This window comes from Schistocerca nitens, chromosome 2, assembly GCF_023898315.1.
Source record: "Schistocerca nitens isolate TAMUIC-IGC-003100 chromosome 2, iqSchNite1.1, whole genome shotgun sequence".
In the NCBI taxonomy this organism is placed as follows: domain Eukaryota; kingdom Metazoa; phylum Arthropoda; class Insecta; order Orthoptera; family Acrididae; genus Schistocerca; species Schistocerca nitens.
Genome location: NC_064615.1, coordinates 1,078,587,150 through 1,078,610,319, shown reverse-complemented (window position 1 = coordinate 1,078,610,319; position 23,170 = coordinate 1,078,587,150). Strand labels below are relative to the sequence as shown.

The 23,170-nt window shown below is 44.1% G+C and overlaps 1 protein-coding gene across 1 annotated transcript in view; it reads left to right on the top strand.

Moving 5' to 3' along the window:
• LOC126237475 (uncharacterized) overlaps positions 1-23,170 on the top strand; it is a 555,798-nt gene that overhangs the window by 275,730 nt on the left and 256,898 nt on the right. Inside the window, exon 10 of the mRNA XM_049947618.1 lies at positions 5,986-6,128. Coding sequence (XP_049803575.1) covers positions 5,986-6,128 — 143 coding nt within the window. The remainder of the gene's footprint in view (positions 1-5,985; positions 6,129-23,170) is intronic.

The following is a 23,170-nucleotide window of genomic DNA, read 5'->3' as shown; positions in this document are numbered from 1 at the left end:
CCTCGATCAACATTGCACTGTATAGTTCACCAGCGTCTTCGTATGTGTGCTTACAAAGCGCAAGCAAACATTCTGACGGTGCACACTACGGAGTTTCAGAAGAGACCGTGGAGGACATCAGAAGCCCACGTAAATCAATTCGTCAAGCATCTAGACAACTTGATGTACCTCGATCAACATTGCACTGTATAGTTCACCAGCGTCTTCGTATGTGTCCTTACAAAGCGCAAGCAAACATTCTGATGGTGCACACTACGGAGTTTCAGAAGAGACCGTGGAGGACATCAGAAGCCCACGTAAATCAATTCGTCAAGCATCTAGACAACTTGATGTACCTCGATCAACATTGCACTGTATAGTTCACCAGCGTCTTCGTATGTGTGCTTACAAAGCGCAAGCAAACATTCTGACGGTGCACGCTACGGAGTTTCAGAAGAGACCGTGGAGGACTTCAGAAGCCCACGTAAATCAATTCGTCAAGCATCTAGACAACTTGATGTACCTCGATCAACATTGCACTGTATAGTTCACCAGCGTCTTCGTATGTGTGCTTACAAAGTGCAAGCAAACATTCTGACGGTGCACACTACGGAGTTTCAGAAGAGACCGTGGAGGACATCAGAAGCCCACGTAAATCAATTCGTCAAGCATCTAGACAACTTGATGTACCTCGATCAACATTGCACTGTATAGTTCACCAGCGTCTTCGTATGTGTGCTTACAAAGCGCAAGCAAACATTCTGACGGTGCACACTACGGAGTTTCAGAAGAGACCGTGGAGGACATCAGAAGCCCACGTAAATCAATTCGTCAAGCATCTAGACAACTTGATGTACCTCGATCAACATTGCACTGTATAGTTCACCAGCGTCTTCGTATGTGTGCTTACAAAGCGCAAGCAAACATTCTGACGGTGCACACTACGGAGTTTCAGAAGAGACCGTGGAGGACATCAGAAGCCCACGTAAATCAATTCGTCAAGCATCTAGACAACTTGATGTACCTCGATCAACATTGCACTGTATAGTTCACCAGCGTCTTCGTATGTGTACTTACAAAGCGCAAGCAAACATTCTGACGGTGCACACTACGGAGTTTCAGAAGAGACCGTGGAGGACATCAGAAGCCCACGTAAATCAATTCGTCAAGCATCTAGACAACTTGATGTACCTCGATCAACATTGCACTGTATAGTTCACCAGCGTCTTCGTATGTGTGCTTACAAAGCGCAAGCAAACATTCTGACGGTGCACACTACGGAGTTTCAGAAGAGACCGTGGAGGACATCAGAAGCCCACGTAAATCAATTCGTCAAGCATCTAGACAACTTGATGTACCTCGATCAACATTGCACTGTATAGTTCACCAGCGTCTTCGTATGTGTGCTTACAAAGCGCAAGCAAACATTCTGACGGTGCACACTACGGAGTTTCAGAAGAGACCATGGAGGACATCAGAAGCCCACGTAAATCAATTCGTCAAGCATCTAGACAACTTGATGTACCTCGATCAACATTGCACTGTATAGTTCACCAGCGTCTTCGTATGTGTGCTTACAAAGCGCAAGCAAACATTCTGACGGTGCACACTACAGAGTTTCAGAAGAGACCGTGGAGGACATCAGAAGCCCACGTAAATCAATTCGTCAAGCATCTAGACAACTTGATGTACCTCGATCAACATTGCACTGTATAGTTCACCAGCGTCTTCATATGTGTGCTTACAAAGCGCAAGCAAACATTCTGACGGTGCACACTACGGAGTTTCAGAAGAGACCGTGGAGGACATCAGAAGCCCACGTAAATCAATTCGTCAAGCATCTAGACAACTTGATGTACCTCGATCAACATTGCACTGTATAGTTCACCAGCGTCTTCGTATGTGTGCTTACAAAGCGCAAGCAAACATTCTGACGGTGCACACTACGGAGTTTCAGAAGAGACCGTGGAGGACATGAGAAGCCCACGTAAATCAATTCGTCAAGCATCTAGACAACTTGATGTACCTCGATCAACATTGCACTGTATAGTTCACCAGCGTCTTCGTATGTGTGCTTACAAAGCGCAAGCAAACATTCTGACGGTGCACACTACGGAGTTTCAGAAGAGACCGTGGAGGACATCAGAAGCCCACGTAAATCAATTCGTCAAGCATCTAGACAACTTGATGTACCTCGATCAACATTGCACTGTATAGTTCACCAGCGTCTTCGTATGTGTGCTTACAAAGCGCAAGCAAACATTCTGACGGTGCACACTACGGAGTTTTAGAAGAGACCGTGGAGGACATCAGAAGCCCACGTAAATCAATTCGTCAAGCATCTAGACAACTTGATGTACCTCGATCAACATTGCACTGTATAGTTCACCAGCGTCTTCGTATGTGTGCTTACAAAGCGCAAGCAAACATTCTGACGGTGCACACTACGGAGTTTCAGAAGAGACCGTGGAGGACATCAGAAGCCCACGTAAATCAATTCGTCAAGCATCTAGACAACTTGATGTACCTCGATCAACATTGCACTGTATAGTTCACCAGCGTCTTCGTATGTGTGCTTACAAAGCGCAAGCAAACATTCTGACGGTGCACACTACGGAGTTTCAGAAGAGACCGTGGAGGACATCAGAAGCCCACGTAAATCAATTCGTCAAGCATCTAGACAACTTGATGTACCTCGATCAACATTGCACTGTATAGTTCACCAGCGTCTTCGTATGTGTGCTTACAAAGCGCAAGCAAACATTCTGACGGTGCACACTACGGAGTTTCAGAAGAGACCGTGGAGGACATCAGAAGCCCACGTAAATCAATTCGTCAAGCATCTAGACAACTTGATGTACCTCGATCAACATTGCACTGTATAGTTCACCAGCGTCTTCGTATGTGTGCTTACAAAGCGCAAGCAAACATTCTGACGGTGCACACTACAGAGTTTCAGAAGAGACCGTGGAGGACATCAGAAGCCCACGTAAATCAATTCGTCAAGCATCTAGACAACTTGATGTACCTCGATCAACATTGCACTGTATAGTTCACCAGCGTCTTCGTATGTGTGCTTACAAAGCGCAAGCAAACATTCTGACGGTGCACACTACGGAGTTTCAGAAGAGACCGTGGAGGACATCAGAAGCCCACGTAAATCAATTCGTCAAGCATCTAGACAACTTGATGTACCTCGATCAACATTGCACTGTATAGTTCACCAGCGTCTTCGTATGTGTGCTTACAAAGCGCAAGCAAACATTCTGACGGTGCACACTACGGAGTTTCAGAAGAGACCGTGGAGGACATCAGAAGCCTACGTAAATCAATTCGTCAAGCATCTAGACAACTTGATGTACCTCGATCAACATTGCATCGTGTAGTTCACCAGCGTCTTCGTATGCGTGCTTACAAAATGCAAATTCTGCAACATCTGACGTCGAACGACAAACCACGCCGACAACAATTTGCTGCGGATTTGCTGCAGCATATTGATATGGATGCCAGCTTTCTGGAAAGATTTCATTCTCAGATGAGGCAACCTTTCATCTATCAGGAAGGGGTAATAGGCATAATGTTCGGATTTGGGGTTCGCAAAATCCTCTAGTTGTCACTGAACATGTTCGTGATAGCCCTAAACGTCTGGTGTGGGCTAATGCACGACAGGATTGTTGGACCGTTCTTCTTTGCGAAACAAACAGTGAATGTGTCAGTGTATCTGGACATGTTGGAGCAGTTTGTGTACCCTCAGATACAAGACTTGCAACCCAACATCATTTTTCAACCAAGATGGAGCTCCGCCGCATTGGTCAATGGCTGTTCCCAAGTTCCTGGATAGGAAATTTCCCAGTCGTTGGATCGGACGCGGAGGACCCACTGCCTGGCCACCACGTTCACCCGACATTACGCCGCTAGATTTCTTCATGTGAGGATTCTTGAAGCAACGCGTGTATGCGACCAGTGTGGACGATATTCCTACATTGCGACATCGTATCACTAATGCGATTGCAACAGTAACAGAGGAAACGTTACAAAGAACTTGGCAAGAAATTGAATATAGACTCGATATTCTTCGTACATCTACATCTACATCCATACTCCCCAAGCCACCTGACGGTGTGTGGCGGACGGTACTTTGAGTACCACTATCGGTTCTCGTATTGTTCGTGGAAAGAAAGATTGTTGGTATGCCTCTGTGTGGGCTCTGATATCTCTGATTTTATACTCATGGTATCTTCGCGGGATATACGTAGGAGGGAGCAATATACTGCTTGACTCCTCGGTGAAGGTATGTTCTCGAAACTTTAACAAAAGCCCGTACCGAGCTACTGAGCGTCTCTCCTGCAGAGTCTTCCACTGGAGTTTATCTATCATCTCTGTAACGCTTTCGCGATTACTAAATGATCCTGCTCTCCGTTGGATCTTCTCTATCTCTTCCATCAACCCTATCTGGTACGGATCCGACACTGGTGAGCAATATCCAAGCAGTGGGCGAACAAGCGTACTCTAACCTACTTCGTTTGTTTTCGGATTGCATTTCCTTTGGATTCTTCCAATGAATCTCAGTCTGCCATCCGCTTTACCGACGATCAACTTTATATCATCATTCCATTTTAAATCACTCCTAATGCCTACTCCCAGATAATTCACGGAATTAACTGCTTCAAGTTGCTGACCTGCTATTTTGTAGCTAAATGATAAAGGATCTTTCTTTCTGTGTGTTCGCAGCACATTACACTTGTCTACATTGAGATTCAATTGCCATTCCCTGCACCATGCGTCAATTCGCTACAGATCCTCCTGCATTTCAGTACAATTTTCCATTGTTACAACCTCTCGATACACCACAGCATCATCTGCAAAAAGCCTCAGTGAACTTCCGATGTTATCCACAAGGTCATTTATGTATATTGTGATTAGCAACGGTCCTACGACACTCCCCTGCGGCACACCTGAAATCACTCTTACTTCGGAAGACTTCTCTCCATTGAGAATGACATGCTGCGTTCTCACGGATCGGTTGATCTGAGCGCTCCAAAACTTTACATAGCTAGTTACTCAAAAAGATACAGAATAAAATAAATATAACACTAATCTTGGTATAATTGAAGCATGGTGAAAAGGGAGAGGTGTACTGATGAACAATAAATAAATTCTTTGAGATGCCCTACAATGTTGTGCATTTTTCATTGTCGTTTCTGCTGTGGTTTTTTCTTCCTGGGTCTTTGAAGTCAGGGAGGTTTGAGTGGGACACCTTGTATTTGTTGTGGACTGGCAAGACCGCCAATCCACTAGGAGGAAGCCGAAAGGCACGCGTTTAAGCTCACGCAGGATGGCGTGAGGTCTGGAACAGTTAAAGGAGTTGAGTCTAGTAAAAAAAGTACGTAGCTTCTGGAATACTTAACTTTAATCCATAATTGGTGAACATCGCTCGTGACGGTACATGTTTTACAGCATCAATAGTGACTGGTAATGGCGCCTTGCTAGGTCGTAGCAAATGACGTAGCTGAAGGCTATGCTATCGTCTCGGCAAATGAGAGCGTAATTTGTCAGTGAACCATCGCTAGCAAAGTCGGCTGTACAACTGGGGCGAGTGCTAGGAAGTCTCTAGACCTGCCGTGTGGCGGCGCTCGGTCTGCAATCACTGATGGTGGCGACATGCGGGTCCGACGTATACTAACGGACCGCGGCCGATTTAAAGGCTACCACCTAGCAAGTGTGGTGTCTGGCGGTGACACCACAGTATTATTTTGGATTCTGTCTATATTATGTTAGATTGCGTAGCGCACTGTGACCATTCTTTCTGTTAAGTACGTCGCGGATTATCTGACGGATAAACGTTTAATTTCATAAAACTAAAGTGTTTGCAATAAAATGTAATATGCACCGTCAAATACTGTCTCAACTATCCGCCGCTGGTTTGTATCCCTTCCCCGCGCTGTCGGCCCCCGGAGCACTTGCGTCCAGAGCGCCGTCACCAGCGGCTGCCCTTGTGTGCCGCAGGTTCCTGGCCCAGCAGGCGGACGTGTCGGAGCTGGGAAGTTCGCTCAGCCTGCTGGACGGCCGCGGGGGACGCTGGGTAATCAACGGCTCCAGGCGCTTCACCGACGTGCCGCAGGCGCTGCACAACGAGTCCCTGCTCTCCTGTGAGTACCACTACCCTCCTGTAACACTGCGTAACTGGTCCAGCTGATTCGTTTGGGTTTCTGTAACTCATTGTCAGTGGATAAAATAGGTCAATGTAATTTATGCTACTATCTTATCCAATCGAGTACAAAGTGTGCCCCCCATCGCCGACATCGCCAGGAACTACATTAATTTTGAAGCCACAAGAGTAAATGAGCGTATCCTAAAGTTGTTCTAACTGCGTCCTGTCACGGTTGCCATATAAAACGGTCGTTCTTGTCTCTCACTTCTCTGTGCGCTGACTAATCAACAACCAAGACTCAGGGTAAGAAAGTACTGTGGAATTTCCTGGAGTTCGTAAACAGTAAACGTGCTTTCAATATGCTACCACTGTAATCAGTGAATATGTATGTAGCCAATACTTTTCTCACACTGAAAATAAACTTGGATACCCAGAATACACAATACTCTTACAAACATGTAATAGCTCAACACAGAATATATACACCACACCAACTGCCTGGCAAAATAATACTTGAGACGCCAAGACCCTTCTGTCAAACCGATTAAGTGCAAAAATATTTCATCATGAACGAACATACAAAAAATGGTTCAAATGGCTCTGAGCACTATGCGACTTAACTTCTGAGGTCATCAGTCGCCTGGAACTTAGAAGTAATTAAACCTAACTAACCTAAGGACATCACACACATCTATGCCCGAGGCAGGATTCGAACCTGCGACCGTAGCGGTCGCCCGGTTCCAGACTGTAGCGCCTAGAACCGCACGGTCACTCCGGCTGGCAACGAACATACATATGCAAAAAACCCAGCCATGTGACACACTGACACTCCCACAATTACAATTAATGCATACAGTGAAATATGTAGATACATAGAGTACACAACGTCTATAAATGCTACTGTAGTGGTGATTGATATGTTATCTGTCCAAGGTCAAGTAATAGAAATACGCTTTATGTTAATGTTATTCGCAAAATTAGTAAACAGAACGAATACATTTGTTGGCATGCATTAACAGATTCGTATCGTAAGTATTCAGACCGAGTGTAATAAGAAATGTTAACTGCTGCTTGGGCCGGAAGTATGTAGACTTATAAACCCCAACTATTTACGTGTGCATACACGAAATTTTACAAACATTAAATAACAGTACAGCACTGGCTAGGATTTACTGTCATTTAGCCGGCCGAAGTGGCCGTGCGGTTCTAGGCGCTGCAGTGTGGAACCGCGAGACCGCTACGGTCGCAGGTTCGAATCCTGCCTCGGGCATGGATGTGTGTGATGTACTTAGGTTAGTTAGGTTTAACTAGTTCTAAGTTCTAGGGGGCTAATGTCCTCAGAAGTTCCATAGTGCTCAGAGCCATTTGAACCATTTGAACTGTCATTTATGTGAATCACAGTATTTTCCTCGATGAAACAGAGCTTTTATGGAATTGGTGATACAGCCAACAAATGGATGATGCTACATCTAACGAAAAGAATTTGGAAAGTTGTACTTAATAATTCAACCAATATAAGCAGGGAAGGCTCCATCTTGGGTCCATTATTGGTTCTCACATATGTAAACGACCCACCTTATAACATACAGCAAGCAGAATTAGTTCTTTTCTCGCATGACACTAGTATTGTAGTAAATCCAAACACACAGCTACAGAAAAAACTGGGAAAAATGTTCTTAAAAATATTATTCAGTTATTTTCTGCAGATGGTTACACTATCAGTTTCAAAAATACACAATATATTCAGTTTTGCACATCTAGAGATGCTACACCAACGATAAGTGTAACACTCGGAAAGAATAACTGGAGTGGGAACTTTAAAAATTTTAGGTGTACATATTGATGAGAATTTACACTGGAAAACTCCTAAAACAGCTTAGTTTAGCCACATCTGGCCTTTGAATCACTGAAAATCTTGGTGAGGAGATGAATCAGTAAGCTCACATATTTGCGTATTTTCATTTAACAGTGTCATACACTTAAAACATCTTTAAGAAAAAAGTCTTCGTTGCTCAAAAACGAGTTGGAAGAATAATATGTGGTGTTCGCTCACGATCATGTTGCAGATATTTCTTTAAGGAATCAGGTGCTTTGACTACTGGTTCAGAGTACATATATTCCCTCACCAAGATTTTCAGTGATTCAAAGGTCAGATGTGGCTAAACTAAGCTGTTTTAGGAGTTTTCCAGTGTAAATTCTCATCAATATGTACACCTAAAATTTTTAATTACAGTTAAAAAGGAACAATGATGTGCATAATTACCGTAGCAGAAGAAAAAATGACATAAATTACTCTACATTAAGGATGATTAGCACAAAAAGGGGTGCACCATGCTGCAATCAAACTTTTTCATCTCTTACCCTGTGATATAAAATGTCTGACACACAGCAAGGTTCATCTTGGAAACAAAATGGCTCTGAGCACTACGGGACTTAACATCTGAGGTCATCAGTCCCCTAGAACTTAGAACTACTTAAACCTAACTAACCTAAGGACATCACACACATCCATGCCCAAGGCAGGATTCGAACCTGCGACCGTAGCGGTCGCGAGGTTCCAGACTTTAGCGCCTAGAACCGCTGGGCCACCCCGGCCGGCTCCGCCCTTCCATATCGTAATTACGGTTAAGTACGCCGAGTAACTGCACGAATGCAGTTTTATCACAACGACTGTCTTTGTAGAGGACGTCTCCCTGCGGGACCGCGCCGCGCCGCGTCCCCTGTGACGCACGCAAGGTTGTCGGGAGAAAAAGCGCATCAGAGGTCGGCCACAATCTTAACGGGGAGGCCGGCCTTGATCCGGCGCTGCGCACGTAAACCGATTTCTGGGTCTCGGGCGCGGGTGTCACTCGATCTGGACCTCACCAGTTGCTACTGCCCATGCGGAGCGAAGAATCCGGCGGGCGCCGAGATACGGAGTGATCGGCAGAGGTGCCGCGAATAACGCACGTTGTATCTGAGGCGGTGTCATTACACGATCCTGAAGAGGGCGGGTCTTGAGCACTGTTAATGTCCAGCTGTCACAAAAGTACGCAGCAGACAAATGCCAAGGTGGGCGCTTGAATCTCACATGTTCAGGCAAATAATTCGACATATGCGGCGAGTACTGTTTGTATTTCTCTTACGGTATTTATTCCACCAGCGCAAAAGTGCTTCTATCGGAGCTATATAAAAAAAGGAAAGAATATGCTCCTGTGTATTAAAGGCTCTGACTGGAAAGTGGGCACCAGCTGCCTCATTTTACCTCCCTCAGCAACTTAAAAAATTTTACCAAACATTTTGTCATTTGAACATATTTCCGCTCCTTTTAACACAGCTCACCACCTTTCTCTCTCACAAGCTGCCCTAACTGTAACTCATTCAAACCTACTTATCCATCGCTGTAAGTCGCTCATACCGTTCCACTCCCACTCGATCTTTCTCACATACTCATTCACACCATTATCTATTTGTGTCTCTCTGTCACTGTCTCCGGTATCACATCCACGCACTCCTTCGTTTTGTCCTACTCCTACAGTCTCCTATCACTCTAACTTTCTCCTTCTTTCCCTCTCTTACTGCTACTATCTCACTCTTTCCTTCCTACTGTTGCTGCCTCTTCTCACTGTCATTATCTCTCTCTTATTCATTATCACTTGCTCTCATCCACTTTCACCGAGCGATGTGGCGCAGTGGTTAGCACACTGGACTCGCATTCGGGAGGACGACGGTTCAATCCCGCGTCCGGCCATCCTGATTTAGGTTTTCCGTGATTTCCCTAAATCGCTCCAGGCAAATGCTGGGATGGTTCCTTTGAAAGGGCACGGCCGACTTCCTTCCCCATCTTTCCCTAATCCGATGAGACCGATGAATTCGCTGTTTGGTCTCTTCCCCCAAACAATCCAATCCAAAATCTCACCCACTTTCACTTCTTACTTCTCCTCATTTCTCTCCCACTGGCACTCTTTTCCTAGCATTGTTCTGTCATTGTGAACAATGTCCCACTGCCACTAAATCCTTCTGTCTCCCACACTGCCATTGTCTCCTTCGGTCTTTCTGTACCATAACCATTGCCTACTACCTTCCAGTACTTACTACTTTTCCGTCACTTTCCCACTTCCACCGTCCCCTCTCTCTCAGAATATACGAGCGCGAAAATGTTCGCTTGCTGAACTTTTTGGGAAAAATTTTAAAAGTGATGGAGGCAGAATAAGGTAGCCAGTACTGCAGTTTTTCAATAAACAGGAGTATATTCGCTATTTTTGTGCTCAGGTAGAAGCACTTTCCCACTGGTTCCGAACTTTCCCTGCTACAACAGGGCATGTTACTCATACGAAAAGAACTTTGAGTCAGTAAAATTTTGATAGGTCACTAATGTGAGATTGAAATAATGTAGGACTGTGTAATTTTAGACCTCAGAAATTTTGCATGTGGTTCAGTTCCACTTTTTCCAACAAACAGGAGCATATTCGCTATTTTTGTGCTCAGGTAGGAGCACTTCCCCGCTGGTTCCCTTCCTTTCCCTGCTAGAACATGGCACGTTACTCATACGAAAAGAACTTTATGAGTCGGTAAAATTTTGATAGGTCACTAATATGTGATTTAAATAATGTAGAGCTGTGTAATTAAACGCCTCAGAGATTTTGCATGTGGTTCAGTACAACAATAACATAGGATTCCCAGTGCCTCTCTGATGATAACGGAGACATTTCGCAGCATACTTCTCCGTGCTACGTCCCTTTATGAACTAAGTTTTTGTCTCATACCAGTTTTTACGTGCGTACTTCACGTTTAGAAGTAGGGTAACTTCGAACCTCTGTATCTCGGAAGCGGATAAAGATATCAACAAAACTTTCAAGGTTGTTCAAGATACAGATCTTAGAAATATATCGTAAAAATTTCAGTCATTTGCTGTGCATAACCATTTCGGAACCTGCTGCTCGGTTTTAGTGCGACAAACGGCAGCGAAACCTTTTTTGTGGGTTATCTATGGAACCGCCCACCAACTAATGGTGGCTCCATAAGCCCTCGGGGTGCACCACTGACCACGTCTAATCAGAAAGAACCATACGAGTGTCTCCAATTACTTAAGCTGAATGAGCGTAATATTTATGCTTTGAGCCAGTAGTACAGGATACTTACACTACGACGAGCCTTCTGTTGGATATACATACGGTCCGTAGCCCAAAGACTATCCAAAACACTTGACCTTACTCTCTGTCACCAACAGAACCTGAGGTAGGAGACCCAGAAAAAAAATCCCATTTTTATGCACGTCATTTTGGAACCTCTGTCACCTACGTACCGGTTATAAGACCGCCAGAGACGCATTTGTGCCTTTGGACTTGGTAACTACACTAGTGGTCATTAGAATTGCTACACCACGAAGATGACTTGCTACAGACGCAAAATTTAACAGACAGGAAGAAAATACTGTCACACGCAAATGGTTAGCTTTTCAGAGCATCCACACAAGGTTGGCACCTGTGGCGACACCTACAACGTGCTGACATGAGGAAAGTTTCCAACCGATTTCTCATACGCAAACAACAGTCGACCGGCGGTGCCTGGTGAAATGTTGTTGTGATGCCTCGTGTAAGGAGGAGAAATGCGTACCATTACGTTTCCGACTTTGATAAAGGTCGGATTGTAGCCTATCGCGATTGCGGTTTATCGTATCGCGACATTGCTGCTAGCGTTGGTCGAGATCCAATGACTGTTAGCAGAATATGGAATCGGTGGGTTCAGGAGGGTAATACGGAACGCCGTGCTGGATTCCAACGGCCTCGTATCATTAGCAGTCGAGATGACAGGCATCTTATTCGCATGGCTGTAACGGATCGTGCAGCCACGTCTCGATCCCGGAGTCAACAGATGGGGATGTTTGCAAGACAACAACCATCTGCACGAACAGTTCGACGACGTTTGCAGCAGCATCGACTATCAGCTCGGAGACCATGGCTGCATTTACCCTTGACGCTGCATCACAGACAGGAGAGCCTGCGATGGTGTACTCAACGACGACCTGGGTGCATGAATGGCAAAACGTCAATTTTCGGATGAATCCAGGTTCTGTTTACAGCATCATGATGGTCACATCCATGTTTGGCGACATAGCGGTGAACGCACATTGGAAGCGTGTATTCGTCATCGCCATACTGGCGTATCACCCGGCGTGATGGTATGGGGTGCCATTGGTTACACGTCTCGGTCACCTCTTGTTCGCATTGACGGCACTTTGAACAGTGGACGTTACATTTCAGATGTGTTACGACGCGTGGCTCTACCCTTCATTCGATCCCTGCGAAACCCTACATTTCAGCAGGATAATGCACGACCGTATGTTGTAGGTCCTGTACGGGCCTTTCTGGGTACAGAAAATGTTCGACTGCTGCCCTGGCCAGCATATTCTCTAGATCTCTCACCAATTGAAAACGTCTGGTCAATGGTGGCCGAGCAACTGGCTCGTCACAATACGCCAGTCACTACTCTTGGTGAACTGTAGTATCGTGTTGAAGCTGCATGGGCACCTGTACCTGTACACACCATCCAAGCTCTGTTTGACTCAATGCCCAGGCGTATCAAGGCCGTTATTACGGCCAGAGGTGGTTGTTCTGGGTACTGATTTCTCAGGATCTATGCACCCAAATTGCGTGAAAATGTAATCACATGTCAGTTCTAGCATAATATATTTGTCCAATTAATACCCGTTTGTCATCTGCATTTCTTTTTGCGGTCTAGCAATTTTAATGGCCAGTAGTGTAACATACAACTCAACACCTCTCACTCTCACAAGCTGCCCTAACTGTAACTCGTTCAAACCTACTTATCCATCGCTGTAAGTCGCTCATACCGTTCCACTCCCACTTGATCTTTCTCACATACTCATTCACCCCAACTCATTATCTCTTTGTGTCTCTCTGTCACTCTCTCTCGTCTCACATCCGCAGTCTCCTTCGTTTTGTCCCAATACTACTGTCTCCCCTCACTGTCAGTTTCTCCCTTTTCCTCTGTCTTACTGCTCATATCTCATTCTTTCCTTCCTACTGTTGCTGCCTCTTCTCACTGTCATTATCCCTCTGTTACTCGTTATCACTGTTGTAGACTCTGTCTCTCATTATCACTGGCTCTCACCCACTTTCACTTCTTACTTGTCCTCATTCCTCTCCAACTGGCACTCTTTTCCTACCATACTCTGTCACTGCGAACAATGTTCCACTGCCACTAAATCCTTCTCTTTCTCGCACACTGCCATGGTCTCCTTCGGTCTTTTTATACCACAACCATTGCCTACCATCTTATTACTTTTCCGTCACTTTCCAATTTCCACTGTCCCCTCTCTCTCAGGATATAAAAGCGCGAAAATGTTCGCATGCTGAACTTTTTGTGAAAAATTTTAAAAATGATGAAGGTTGAATAAGGCAGCCAGGACTCCACTTTTTCAATAAACAGGAGCATATTCGCTATTTTTGTGCTCAGGTAGGAGCACTTTCCCGATGGTTCCCAGCCTTTCCCTGCTACAACAGGGCATGTTACTCATACAAAAAGAACTTTGAGTCAGTAAAATTTTGATAGGTCACTAATGTGCGATTGAAATAATGTAGAACTGTGTAATATTACACCTCAGAAATTTTGCATGTGGTTCAGTATAACAGTAACATAGGATTCCCAGTGCCTCTCTGATGACAACGGAGACACTTTGCAGCGTATTTCTACGTCACTTTATGAACTACGTTTTCGCCTCATACCAGTTTTTACGTGCGCACTTCACGTTCAGAAGTAGGTTAACTTCGAACCTCTGTATCTCGGAAACGGATAAAGATATCAACAAAACTTTCAAGGTTGTTCAAGATCCGGATCATAGAAATATATCGTATAAACTTCAGTCGTTCTCTGTGCATAGCCATTTTGGAACCTGTGGCTCGGTTTTGGTATGAAAAAACGGCAACGAAACCTTTTTTGTGGGTTTTCTATGGAACCGCCCATTAACTAATGGTGGCTACATAAGCCCTCGAGGTGCACCGCATATCACGTCTAATCAGAAAGAACCATACGAGTTGTTCCAATTGCCTAAGCTGAAGGGATGTGTAATATTCATGCTTTGAGCCAATAGTGCGCGATATTTACAGTACGACGAGCCTTCTGTTGGATGTTGGTCCGTAGCCCAAAGACTGTCCAAAACACTTGACCCTACTTTCTGTCACCAACAGAACCTGAAGGCTGGGCCCCAGAAAAAAATCCCGATTTTATGAGCGTCATTTTGGAACGTATTTCGCCCGCATACCGGTTATAAGACCGCCAGAGACGCGTTTGTGCCTTTGTACTTGGTAACTACAGCAAAATTTGAGAAAAATCAAGACATCAACTTACGATTAGTGATTGGCTACAGGACTTCCATGCAGACAGAATTCAACATGTCGTTCTTCATGTAACGACATCGACAAATGTAAAGGTAATTTCGGGAGTTCCCCAAGGGAGTGTTATAGGTTCGCTAGTATTTTCCATTTCTGTTATGTAGTGAATAACGTGAGAGACTCCGTGGGTCGTTGTTGACAATGCTGCTATCAATAGGAGGACTGAAACGCCTTAGGGTCGACAGTTGGTGCAGGAACTGCCAGTTGAACCTGAACGTAAGGAAAGGTTGCGCGTAAATACTCCAAGAGACCCACTACTGTTCGATTACATTCCTGGCTACAGATCATTGGAAATAAAGGATGCTCACTGATAATACGAACTACCGTAAAATATAAGGAGCAGTCAAATGAAAAACAGACAGACGGGAAAAAGTGAGAAAACTGTTATTTCAAAAATATTCGCTATAATTGGTAATAAATTTATACCACTGTGAGGCAAGAGGGTCAATGTCTACACGGAAAAATGTTTGCGGTTGGCTACGGAGCCATGATTGTGCCCAAACGTGCACCTCTTCGTCCGAAGTAAATTGGCAGCCACGAGTGTCTTTCTTCGGAAGTCCAAAAATATGGAAATCGCGTGGCAGTAAATAGGGAGTGCATGGAGAATGTGTAAGGGCTACCCAGCGAAAGGACGGGCTAGCGTGCCCTCATGGTGCGAAGGCTGTTTCCACTACGCTGCTTAAATTTCCCCTTGAAGCCTTTACACGTCCTCAATAAAGCCCTCATATCTTCCTATGCGACTTCCGTAGTTTTGGAGGCCTGGTTGGTTGGTTGGTTGTTTTGGGGAAGGAGACCAGACAGCGAGGTCATCGGTCTCATCGGATGAGGGAAGGACGGGGAAGGAAGTCGGCCGTGCCCTTTGAAAGGAACCATCCCGGCATTTGCCTGGAGCGATTTAGGGAAATCACGGAAAACCTAAATCAGGATGGCCGGACGCGGGACTGAACCGTCGTCCTCCCGAATGCGAGTCCAGTGTCGAACCACTGCGCCACCTCGCTTTGGAGGCCTGGCTGCAATCTTGGTTCCGTAGGCAAGCGCAAACATTTTTCCATGGAGGTATTGATCGTCTTATCTCACGGTGGGATACATTTACTATCAGCTATGTCAATTACTTTTGAAATAGTGAAAATCTTACCTTTTTCCCATCTCTCTCATTTTCATTTGAGTGCCCCTTATACCTAGGAGAAACCAACAGGAGCGATCTAAAATGTAAAGGCCACGTAAAACAAGTAGCAAGCAGTATTCATCATTTTGATTTGTAGCTCCTTGAGTTGGCCGTGTTTACAGTTAAAATTGTTGGATGTGAGGTCCGCCAGTTATGCAAAACACCGTTTTTTCTCAGTACCCAAACATGTTTCGGTACCACTGTGGCATCATCAGTGGGTTTTCGTTTTTATTTATTCTGTTATCATTTAACAAAAATGTTCACATTACAGAATAAATAAAAACGAAAACCCACTGACGATGGCACAGTGATGCTGAAACATGTTTTGTACTGAGGAAAAACGGTGTTTTGCATAACTGGCGGACCTCACATCCAACAATAGCAGCAAGCAGGAAAATGGAATTCCAGACTGAGACACACTCAAAGAATCTGAAGGAAATGTAATTCATCCACAAAACAAGTGGCTTACAACACACTCGGTCGACAGGTTCATGAGTATTTTCCATCTGACTGGGACAGTGACGAACCTTAATATCCCAAAAGTTAGCATTCGTTTTCATGAAGCCCATGTTTATTACAGAAAACATGTACCTGTATAAATGGTTCAAATGGCTCTGAGCACCATGGGACTTAATTTCTGAGGTCATCAGTCCCCTGGAACTTAGAACTACTTAAACCTAACTAACCTAAGGACATCACACACATCCATGCCCGAGGCAGGGTTCGAACCTGCGACCGTAGCGGTCGTGCGGTTCCAGACTGTAGCGCCTAGAACCGCTCAGCCACCCCGGCCGGCTGTACCTGTATAACAAGACATGGTATGAGGCATTAGAGATCATTAACATTCGACATAGCCACGCTGCATGTCAATGCATATAGACCGCCTTTCCGCCGTAGCCCGGAATGGAATTTGTAGTTGATCAGGTTCTACGCTGTAAAACGCCTCCACAGTCAGATCATACAGCTGACGCCCGGGACAGGTATACACATGGAACAACCCGACGCAAAGAATAAAGCGGGTAAGATAAGGCTACCTCGGAGCCCACATACGTGGTGAAGTTCGACCCGCATATCATCCAAGGAAAATGTGGTTGAGGTAATCTGGAACAATGAGAGCAAAACAGAGAGGAATTCCATCCTGCTGGTTCACAACGGAATTCAGAACACCATTAGACTCGCATTGCGCTTCCAAGAGAAGCTCAAGCATGCCAAGGTGGGTAGTACGTATCATAGATAGCTCTGCAAAAAAGAATGGCCCGTAATTCTTAGTCTGGGTCATACCTGACAACACGTTCAGTTTCTAGGTATTTCTGTCCTATTCTTGCACCCCATTAGGATTGTTGTCGGCCAATATCCGACAGTTATAACAGTTCACAAAACCATGTGTGAAATATGGCCTCACGTGAGCAGATGGATTACCTAACATGCTTTTATTTCCTACGGTCATCGAAATGTCACCACACACATTTATTTATTTATTTATTTAACCTGGCAAGATTAGGGCCATCAGGCCCACTCTTACATCTAACCAGGCATTCTACTTGTTTTACATTCATATGTTTTAGTAGGTATGTTAAACTACATCTAGTACAAAAAGCGAAATAAACAATTAGAAAGGTACACCTGGAAAAATACATACATATAGAGTTTATATTCTTAGATCATAAGTACTATTATAATTAGACATTACTGAAGAGACAGATTTTAGATAGGAGTGCTAGCAGCAGGGAGTATGAGGGAGACTGATGGTGAAGGGAGGAGAAGAATAGAGAGACATGATGAAACATAATTCAGGAAATATAAAGGAAAAGAAGATTGCGTGGCTAATAGAGATAGATGAAGAGGAAGGCATCTCAGGAGCAAGATAGGAGATGCTAGATTTGCCATTTGACAGAAGAGAATATTGGCCTTGTACATTAATTTTGTGGAGAACGTTATGAGGATGATAGTAGGAAATGCTTCAGCTTCTTCTTAAAAGCAGCAGGAGATTGAATTTTGCGCAAGGTAAGGGGCAGTTTGTTCCAGAGGCGGACAGCGGCAACTGAGAAGGAGTTTACAAAAGTTTTTGTTTTGTGAGTGGGCAGTCCTGTGGAAATATGTTCCAAAACTTTTTGAGAGCATAGAGACAAGCAGACGTCTTTCGGCACACTGCGACTGTATTCTCCGCCCAGTTGAGATGCTCATCCAAAGTTACACCCAAGTTCTTCACTGTTTTCTGATATGGTATTGGAGTACCGTCGAGCAGAATAGGAGGTAGCCGTTCGCGGAAATCTGAACTTATTAATTTCTGATGGGCTATTAAGATTACTTGCGTCTTTTTTGCATTTAGTTTAAGGCCCAGGTTTTTCGCCCATGTCACTACTGAAGACAGATCATCCTTCATCTGAGCGATTGCAGTGTTTACATCTTCAGGTCTGACGCTTAGGTAGAGCTGGAGGTCGTCGGCATAGAAATGATATTTACAGGAGGACAGAACCGACGAAATATCGTTGACATATAAAGAAAACAAAAGTGTTCCTAAGACTGATCCTTGTGGCACTCCCGAGGAAACATGTTTCCAGGAAGATTTTTCATTTACGCAGACAACACATTGCTGTCTGTCTTTTAAGTAGCTTTCAAACCATCTCATTGCACTATCAGAGAAATTAAGCTGTTGCATTTTTCTGAGCAATATGTCAAAGTTAACAGTGTCAAAAGCTTTGCTGAAGTCCAGTAGCGTCAATATTGTTGCCTTTCGATTGTCGATGGTATATTTCAGGTCATCAGTTACTTTAATTAGAGCAGTGTTTGTGCTGTGATGTTTACGGAAACCGGATTGAAATTTGTCATATAGGCTGAATTCATGCAAGTGTTCAGTGATTTGGTCATGAACAATATATTCAAGTGCTTTGGAAACAGCAGGCAGTATGCTAATTGGTCGGTAATCACTAGGCAGTTGCGGGTTTTCGATCTTAGGGATGGGTCGAATTATGCTTCTTTTCCATGCAGTGGGGTATATTCCGTTCACGAGGGAAAAATTAAATATGTCAGTTAAGACAGGTACTAAGATATCGGCAACATTCTTAATCATGGTTATACCGATACTGTCGTTGCCTATTGCATCAGAAGAGATTCTCATTATTGCTTTTCTTGCCGTATTTGTTGTTACATGTTTTAGATGGAAGGTATCGTTGTTAGTTATCCTGTTTGGGGATTCTTGTGGACGGTAATTATCAGCTGTGCTGGTATTCAGAGGTGCAGAGAAGAATTCATTTAATTCGTTAGCTGACACATGAAAAGTAGTTTCCGATTTTGTCTTTCCGACCCGCAAGCTACGGAGATTCTTCCGTAGAGTCGTGGGCGTCAGATCGCTGCATACAAGGGAGCGAGCGTGCCTGATTTTAGCATTGCGAATGCATTGTTTCACTCTGTTCCGTAGCTTTCTATATTCTTCGAAACGCTCGGGTTTCGGATCTGCCTTGAAACGCCTGTGGGCAGCATCCCTATTAGTCATCATTTGACGTAATTCAGCTGTCAGCTATGGAGCAGGAGATTTTCTTACACGGATTGTGCGCACAGGTGCATGTTTGTCATAGAGGGCAGTGAGTTTATCACCAAGTTCATTAATTTTGCCGTCGATTGTAGGTTTTCTGATTATTTGATGCCATGAGATTTCTGAGCAATCGGCTGTTACAGCGTCAAGGTCAATACGTTTCATGTTCCTACAAGTTATGTAACGCGATTTGATCCTTGGGGGCTGCACAGAGTAGGCCAGGAATATTACATCATGTGCTGAGAGGCCAGGGGCCGATGTTTGACCAACATCTCTTACTTTGTCAGTCTGTTTCGTTGCGATTACATCTATAAGAGTATGACTGCGCTGTATGGTGTGTAGGTTGTAATGGAAGAATGTTCATGCTATTGCAACTAAACAGTCTTCTTGTGTTTATTGCGGAGGGAGTGTCTCTTAGCAGGTCTATGTTCAAGTCACCCATTACGATGACATGTTCGTATTGACACTGAAGTGAATGTAATTCCGACTGGAAGGAACTCATTGAGCTTATTTTTGGCGGCTTGTACACGATGCCAGTCAAGAATTTCCGACTTTGTATATTTATTTCAATGAACATGAATTCAGTCTCTTTTTCTTCAGCAGGATTTGACGTACATAAGACTTTCGCTTTGAGATCTGTTCGTATATACGCGCCGGCTCCGCCACCTCGCTTTTTTGATCTGTCTGCCCTAAGAAATGTGTACCCTGGGAGATGAAAAGATGCAGAGGATATGTGTGGTTTCAACCACGTTTCGGATAAGAGGATTACGTGGTAGTTTAGTTGGTTGAAGAGGAGGCTAAGTTCTTCGTAATGTGCAGGTAAAGACTGGATGTTGCAGTGGGCTGCTAAAAGCTCTGACGCGTTCCGCTGAGCAGCCTGGAGTAGGGTGGCAGACTGGTTTGTCCCTTTGTTAGGCACCACCTGCCGCGAGGGGCACTGGCCGCTGCTTCCGCCAAGTGACATAACACAGGGGTGTCCGAGATTTTGCGCGCCCTGTTTGTGGCTGCGAGAGTGCCGAAAGAAAGACGACTGCAAGAGATTTCATGAGGTTGCGGGAGTATAGAAAATGGATTAGTGGTATTCGGTGCAAGGAGAATATGACCAAAATAGTGACGGCTGTGTGTCACTGTGTATCCTCTGTCGTAAGAGGAGAAATGTAATTAGCGTATTTGAAACAGCTTAGGGTGGAAATAAGGGAAAGGGGAGTGATTTAAGAGGCCGATGCTGCCAGCAGAGAGAAGTAAGCTTAACAATTAATAGATTACCGTAGGAAGCTAGAATTAAATTGAAATTTACTTAAGTGATACTGGTAGTGATTATCGTAGGAAGCTACAATTAGATTGAAATTTGCTAAAGTGATACTGATAGTGATTTTTGTTATGAACAATTTAAACCGAAGAGATGGGTGATTAATGAACTAAAGGAGAGACTAATAACTGCAATAGAACTATTTCAGAACGGAAGAGAATAAACTGAGAAAATGAAAAAAGTATTAGCAGTAACTAAAATTAAGTAATGGTTAGAGCTACAGACACAAACAAATACTGAAAAGTTAATACAGTTACAAAAACAATTAGTTGAAGGTACAAATATGGGTATAATTAAAAAATTAATATAATTACAAGACTAAATCTGAGTATAGGCCTGTTACAATTTGCAGATGGTGTTAAGTTTGCACTTTTGGCTCGAGTAGCTTCACTTAATACTATTCAGTTCTGTCATGTTTGTGACTGTCTTCTTTCCTGTCTTAATGATTACTCTGCCATCCTGAGTCCACACATTCTGAAGACCGAAATGGGATATGGCACTGTTTAAAATCTTTAGCCGTTCGTGTGTCAGATCTTCCCTTATTGTAAGCCCTGTCCTTGCTAACTTCTTCTTCTGGGTAAAGATCTCTGCCCTTTTTCGGTACGAGATAAATTTAATTATTATTGGACGAGGTTTGGTGGCACCTGGTAGTTTTCGTTCCACCCGATGGCTCCTGTCAATGTCTGCCTTGGTCACTTCAACGCCTAATTTTTCACGCGCAACCTGTATAAGCAGGTTGTCCGTGTCTTCTTCCTTATTTTCTACTACTCCAAACAGTCGTAGACTATTTCGCCTTTGGTACTGTTCTAGCTCGTCAGTTGCGGCAGATAGTTTCACTTCCAACTCTCGTGCCTTTTTCTCGTATTCAGACACAGACTTTTTTAGTGCTGTAATTTCGGCAGTATTGGCCTCAACAGTTTCACACATTTTGGCCAATACTGCTGCCGTTACAGTATCTGATATAGTGCCTGCTATCAGATCGAGATTGTTTTTATCGCGAAGCGCAGCGTTTACCTCAGAGCTGACCAGCTCCGCTATGCCGGGAGCCGCGGCCGCACCTTCCGCCAAGACCAGACCCGCCGCACCTGCTGCTTCCCCGCTGCTGGACGCGCTGCTGTTGACTCTTCTGTTTACCATCTTCTCGAAGATATTGGCGGAGCACAGAAAAAAAAATAGCACTACTGCACAGAACACTGTTGTTTACACGATTTCCACTTGTACTAGACAACAACACCTGCGAGAACACCTTCAAATTCAACTAAATTTCGCGAGCCGAACATAACACGTGTTACACTGCAGCCGCAGGTTTCATAAGTTTCCTCGTCCACCTGATACATTAAATGGATGCGATACGCCATCTTCTTCAGTTTAATACGAAGTGTACGCCAGAGACCGGATAGTGGCCACCTCAATGGTCCGGGCTGCGTCGTCAGATGTTGATCGTCGTCCAAGATGTTCCTCATTAAGCAGGCTTCCTCTTCGTGTGAATCTGTTCAGAAGAAGCCTGATAATGGTCCTTATTAGTGACCTTTCCATAACTTCTACTATAGAGGGCACGAATCTTCTCGAATGTTTTAGCACCACGTTTCCCAGAAAAGATGGCTATTCTTTCTTGTAAAGAGAGCATTTCAGAAACCTGTAAAAGAAGAACTGATTGCATTAGTGTTTTCATGAGAATCGTTAATTTTGGGACGCCCTGTGTTCGAAGATGTTAGGTGCGATAATTTTTTCATTTGGGATTGTAGCACTTATATCGATTAGGAGTAGGTTTATATTATGTAACTGTGTATCTGTAACTACGAAGTGTGTATTCTTTGTTGATTAATGTCATTGATTCGTAACAGGAAATTTAAAGTATTGTAATGTATGTATGGAAAAAACTAAATGATATTTAAAATAATGATATTTTATAATGTGGTATATTTAAAAGAAAAACGTTGTATATTGGAAGCTGGTTCATGCTTAGGGCACTTGTATTGTAAAATGTAAAAGATGTAGGGAAGTCTCTCCGCAACGAAAGTGGCTTGGCGCGATGTAAAAGGTGGTTTTGGCGGGCGAACTGGGCGGCTCCTTGGTGGGAACGGTATGCAGTCAGTGGCTAGCCGTTGCACGGTACACATCGCCGGTGCCAAGGGAGGCAATTGGAAGTCGCTTTGCAAGGAATTTTGCCTCAGATGTGGATTCGGCTCTTGCATGGTACTCTCGGCAATAAGGAATGAGCCTAACACATTAAAAATCCGTCGCCAACAAGAAATTGCACACAGCACTCAAACATCTAAGAGCCGTGAGTGCAGTTAGCCTCTACGTCGCTTGCCACCACTAGTTCGCCACTGCTCCACCAACTTCATGCATACAGATATGTATTAGAGCATGGACCAGTTGATTTGTGTGAGTTTAATAATAATCCAAGTACTATAAACTTGTGTATTACTAAAAGTGAAGCTAGTTAGAATTTTACTACAGTACTCTTAACTTATTGCAAAGAATCGTTTTGCAAAAATTCATTGCCAGACTGTGAAAATGTTACTGTCTAAAATATCAACTTCACAGCTGCTGAAAAAAGGCAAATAAGTTACACTCATTTGAAACTTAATTTAGCTTTGATTACTATCATGAACGAATTTTTTGAGTTAATTGAGCT